Consider the following 5,965-nt stretch of genomic DNA (forward strand, 5'->3'; position numbering starts at 1 on the left):
CGAGTTGGCCATGCCAAGGCTCTCATTCATGGGTAACAATAACCTAAAGATACTGCCGTCCATCCAGGCTTAATATAAACTTGGTTGTATTAAGTATTGTGGGTGTTTGTATATAATCTGGGAGGAGTAATGGCCTGGTCCTCCAGTGCTTGGTTTGCCTGTCCCAAGTTTAATCTTTGGTATCTTCTGTTAAAGTCATATCATGTTGCTGGGCTGAGAAATACCCTGCCTGACATGTTGGAGGGCTGTTGGCAATACTAAAAGCCAGTATAAGTCAGCTTCTCTCTCTCTCTCTCTCTCTCTCTCTCTCTCTCTCTCTCTCTCTCACACACACACACACACACACACACACAGTGGGATGACATGTTGGAGGGCTGTTGGCAATCTGAACAGACAATACTAAAAGCCAGTATAAGTCAGCTTCATACACACACACACACACACACACACAGAGTGGGATAACAGCTAGTTGTTCCTGCTGACCACTCTGGAGCTGAGACTGCATTCTAGAACTTGTGTGAGCAAAAATGGAAACGGTTCTGGAGTCTTCGTTCCTCCACACACTGTTTAGTATCCTACCTAGTTTGCCTACTTAAAAGAGCAATGAAGCAGAATTGAGCTACAGAACTTGTAATCAACCAACGCGGAAGCTGTTGACCAAAGTGTACCACCATCAAATGGCTTCAACGGGGTTGGCTGGAATTGCGATAGTCCTTGGCACTGCTGATGTTCTCCATGCCTTTGCCATTATAGAGAAGGAGGACGTGTTCAAGAAGACCCCTTGCCCAGCTTTTCTGATGTTTGAAAATGCTGCTTACTTGGCCGACATGAGCTTTGAGTTGCCTTGCAATTGCAAGCCCGAGGAGGTCACTTCTGTGGTTTGGTACTTTCAGAAGAACATGGGCAGACACCGGACTAAGGTCTTGACAGACTTTGATGGCACTTTGGTTGTGGACTCGAGCCACATCAAGAGAGGCGTTGACATGCTCCGGCGCTTCAGCATCAGGATGTTCAGCCTCATTGTCTTCCGCGTTCAGGTGGAAGATTCAGGGCACTACATTTGTGGCACCAAGAAAGGGGATTTCTTCTACGGCTACGATGTAGACGTGCAGACTTCCAAAAACATAGCTGTTGCCTTTGCAGATGAGGATCAGCACCCACAAAAGGACTTCAACAGAACACACTTCGTAGTCTTTACCGTCTTCTGGGAATGGACCAAGTGCAATCGCTGCGATGTCAGAGGTGAGCAACGGAGAGTTGGGCTTTGCTATGTGCAGAGCCCCCATCTGCTCAGGCGATACCGTACTACCATACCAGAGGTGGCTTCCTGCGGCTCCAAGTCTGTCCCAAAGCAGTTTCGGGGGGTTCCGAACAGGAAGCCCGAGGTCGTTATCCGAAGTTGCATGGCACCTTGTAGGAAAAAGATGTCCTCCATGGGAGAGGCATCCATCTCAGATGTCATCTCCAAGCTTGGGGAAAAACCCTGGGTTCCTGACATCCCTATCCAATTCCACAAGCAATCCCTTGGTACTGGACTGATCATAGCCTGCCCTGGTGCCAGGCCAGAGCATGCTGTGGCTTGGGACAAAGACTCAACCCGGATGTACCTCACTAGGTTCCTGACCGGGGTTAACAAGAGCATGAGGGTCTTCATTGACCACGGAAACCATCTGCACATACGCTTTGCCCAGATGGATGACAGAGGCGTCTACTACTGCTGGCGAGAGGGACAACTGGTGGCTGGCTTTCGGCTCTCTGTTGTGTACGAGAGCCGCCACAAGAGAAGCATTGATGATCCTGAGACACAATACGCCATCAAGGCCATCTTCACAAGCTATGTCTTCATCACCCTCCTCTTTGTCAGCATCCACATTGTCCGCTGCTGTGTTTACGCCTTCAGGTGCACATCTGTGGAATAGCACCTGCCCGGAAAACTGTTCAGGGGCTCATTTATTCACTTTTAAAATTTGTTGTTGTTAACCCATTTGCCTGTTGATCTAGTAAATATTTAATTTATCAGCTGTCTTGGGTCTTAACCAACTGAGCTTAACCAACGTATTTCAAAAGCTTTGAATAAGGGCCTTTTTGGAGGATTTTTTTCTCCTGTGTGGGGTAGTGTTCAAATTTATTAAAACAAGCGTCATCTTCACATTCCTAGAAGGAATGGCAATCTTTAATGTTTTTCATCAGCAATGGGGGATACAGAATGTTATCTGTTGCAATCTGTTGCCAGTTTGCAAACAAGCTCAAAACCTAGCTGGATTGTGGAAGTTCTAAATTTAGAAATGCTGAAATCAACAGGGCATTATCTCTCAATTTCAGTGGTTTGCCAGTGACAAATCATTCATGCTTTGCCTGCGTCTGATCCAGGTTCCAATCTCCAGACCTTGGGATCTCCCCTTTTTAGAATAATTTCAGGTAGAAAGGCAGCAAACTAGTTTCCAGGATTCTTGTGTTGGGTGCTTTAAATGCAAAGTGTGTTTAAAGCTTTAATCTTCTTTGCTTCTAATCAGCTCTGCAGATTTATTGACATGGGTTCCTCTAGTGGCTGGTGTTGGAAATGGGTGGAAGGCATTTGATGTCTGCTGTGGTTGCACTCCTCGCAAGCTCAAAGGCTGCTTAACTCAGAATAGGTGATTTGAGGGACAGTGTATTGAGCCAGAGTTGCTACAAAGGCCCTGATAAAGGAAAAGGAAATGGGAAGAAGAAGAGGAGGAGAATGGTGAGTCCTCATCAGTGCTATTGGCAGACACTTTGGGACACAACAGAGTCAGCCTGAATTTGCCAGCCTTCTTTTGGAAGTTGTGTATAATGTTTCCTATTTATGTGCACTTTTAGTATTGTTTCCACACTGCTCTTTCCAAAAGTCATGGGAACGTACTACAGAAAGGGCTTTTTCCGCTGTGATGTCCTAACCTGGAACATTCTCTGCAAGGAGGCTTCCCTGGCACACCAAACCTACATTAATGTAATTCCTGTCCCAGGCAAATATATTTGTATTTCCTCAGATCTTTTCTTTTCCATTAACTTCCATTATGATTTTTTTTTAACTCGGCACATATGATTTTCTGCTGCACGTACATGTGTGTGGTTATTTATATGTGTTTCTATGTAATGTAACTGTTTTTGTAAATATGCACACATAGGTATTTGCTTTGTAAGGAATCCTGGAAATTCATTGAAGGGCAGGATATAAATACCCCCATAAATGATGAAAAAAAGTGGGAAAGAAACTATTTTATGGAACACTTTCAAAAGGGAGATTAAAATAAGTGGGAGTGCATTTTTCATTAAAAAACACCTCACTTCTTCATGTCATAATACTTTTAGTGATTGCAGAGGGTTTAAATACAGCATTAGAAATTGACCTGACATTTGGAAATATGCAAGTAATATTGAGAGGCTAACGTACATATATTCGGCAGTACACAAAGAACAGCAGAAAAGTTGTAGTTTAGGTGCCAGCGATGGTTACAATAGGTGGCAAACATCTGAGTTTAACATTTTTTTGTATCTAACAATAACAGTCTTTGCGGTAGTGGTTTCAGTAGGGCTAGTTATCTGCTTTTATGGGCACACAGGTAAAGGTCGGGTTGTATCAAAAAGGTATTTTGGATAAACTGTTGAGCACATAATTTCCCTATGTTCTGTGTTCAAGTGCCAGTACAAGCCTATGCCTGTCCACTTCTAAGCAAGTCCCACTGAGTTCAATACGACTTACTCAGAATGGAGTGCGCCAGCATTCAGGGCAGCTTTTTAAATGCTTGAAGACGATTACAACCATATTTTATATTCTTTTTACTAGGCTAAACCTGTAGCAAGTTTTATCAAGCTTTGATCTTTACACTTGGTCTCCTAGATCAGTAATTATAGAGGCGACTTGCTCACCTGATCATTTGCAATATGTCACTATCTTTCCCGGATGCCCTAATTTCTTTCTTTCTTTCTTTCTCTTTCTTTCTTTCTTTCTTTCTTTCTTTCTTTCTTTCTTTCTTTCTTTCTTTCTTTCTTTCCCTCCCTCCCTCCCTCCCTCCCTCCCTCCCTCTTTTCTGCCACACCTCCGTCCTTCAGTATCATTCACATCAGTCTTCAAAATTTTCCATGGCACAGCATCCCTCTATATGTTATTGAGACACTATTTTCTGCAGATTGCTTAAATGGCTAGTAGCCCTCACAATAACACACCAGCCTCACCCATTTACTTGGGTCAAGGGGTGTGGGAGTGTAGAGACCAGCAGCTTGCTCACAAGGAGCTCAATTAGCAGGGGTGAGTGAACCTGACATTTTTTGTGTCTCTTCATTTCTCATTTTTCCAGTCCTCAGTTTAGTTGCCCACAGTTCCACATCTGTTTGTGATAATAATAATAATAAAATAATAATAATAATAATAATAATAATAATAATAATTAATAATGTGATTATAATCATCATCATCATCAGTGTCTTAGTGCATAGTCTTCCTAATGTACACATTTTAGCAAAGCATTTCCCCCTAATGTGCATTTTTGCACAATCTTTTCACTTACCTATGCCCTTTTACACACTTTTCACCCCGGTATGTGCATATCTGTACACATTATTCGGCTGGGGAATGGGAAAGGATGGCTATGTTTCCGTTTGCAAAGTGTTCTGAAAAGTGTGATTTTGGCAAGTTCCCCTTTATATCATATCTGAATCCCATTTCCCCTCTATTACCTGGCTAGTAATTGGCCTGGATGCGTTGCCGGTGGGTAACCTAAGGTTGATAAGAGGCTGCGAAATTCCAGACTCTTCCTGATGGCTTATAAACCTCAGAGGGAGTTATGGAAAGAAGGCAGAGGGGAAACCCCCAAAAGGCAGAGGCTACCTATTGAAGGAAGAAGATAAAGGAAGTTTGTATTTGTTGACTAGGTTCTTAAGGCTTTCCTAGTCTGACAGGAGGACAGAAAAGGAGGCAGTTGCCCAAAGTTCTGAGGGGTCTGGGACTGTGAGAAGCTCCAACGCATGTACTTGGCTATATGTAAAACACAGGGTGCATCAATTTAGATGCAAAGGCTACTGTAGGGGTTTAGCATTGAACTAGTACTGGGGAGACCCAAATTCAAATCCCGCTTGGCCAGGAAGCACACCTTGGGCCACCAACCTTGCCGCAGATTAGACCATGAGAAGAGATTGTGGTGGAGGCCTACGGGTGGGGTGGAAACTGCAGCCACTAGCCAACTTTGACTAGTATTCCTTTCCAACTCCAAATCTAGCAGGGGGGAAAACGTCATACATGAAGAAAACTCATTCAATGCAGGAGCAAACTAGCTGACAGGGACAGCTTTAAGGTTTTAAATAGCTGTCATATGGGAAGAACGGCAAAGATCCCTCTCCTGATGTCCTGATAACTCCCCACTCTATCCCACAGTGTTTATTAGCACTGGGAGGGACGCTCCCAATTTCCCCCTCAACAAGACATCTTTAACAGCTTTGCGTCACAGCTAAACATTCAGAAGGGACTGTTTTCACTATTTGGGGATAATTTGCAAGATGAATTGCTATCTTGCCACATGCGTTTCTGTTATGTACTGAGTTGAATAGGATCCAAAATGCAGCAGTCTGATTGGTCCCAGAACAATAGGCTCCAAAATACAGCAGTCTGATTGGTCCACAGGAGCCACCCAATCCAGCTTCAGGTGGAAGTGAATCTGTGACCTGATTGGCCTACAGGAGAATCCCGGAATTAGCCAATCACATGGGGCCCATTGTGTAAATTATGTATATAAAGCAGATATTCTGGGGGAACTTCCATTCCTCCTCACCACTATGAGCTGAATAAAGAGCATGAAATCCACTCTCGACTCCGAATATATTTCAGTTTCTTAAGGATACGTGTTATACTTCTGGGGAGACAAGCTAACTTCCTACCATTGTTCCCCTTGAAATACCTCCCTTCTAGGCCTCTCTCACACACACCTCTCTCAGCATCAACAGTAAACACTGA

General features: G+C 43.7%; 1 protein-coding gene across 1 annotated transcript; it reads left to right on the top strand.

The window, feature by feature from the left end:
• The first annotated feature begins 365 nt into the window (after positions 1 to 365).
• Positions 366 to 2,019, top strand: FAM187A (family with sequence similarity 187 member A). The gene has a single exon (XM_082195025.1). It carries the CDS (start codon positions 678 to 680, stop codon positions 1,917 to 1,919), a length of 1,242 nt encoding a protein of 413 aa, XP_082051151.1. The 5' UTR covers positions 366 to 677; the 3' UTR covers positions 1,920 to 2,019.
• Positions 2,020 to 5,965: the final 3,946 nt, after the last annotated feature.

This window comes from Podarcis vaucheri (genome assembly GCF_965113315.1).
Source record: "Podarcis vaucheri genome assembly, chromosome: 13".
Taxonomy (NCBI): domain Eukaryota; kingdom Metazoa; phylum Chordata; class Lepidosauria; order Squamata; family Lacertidae; genus Podarcis; species Podarcis vaucheri.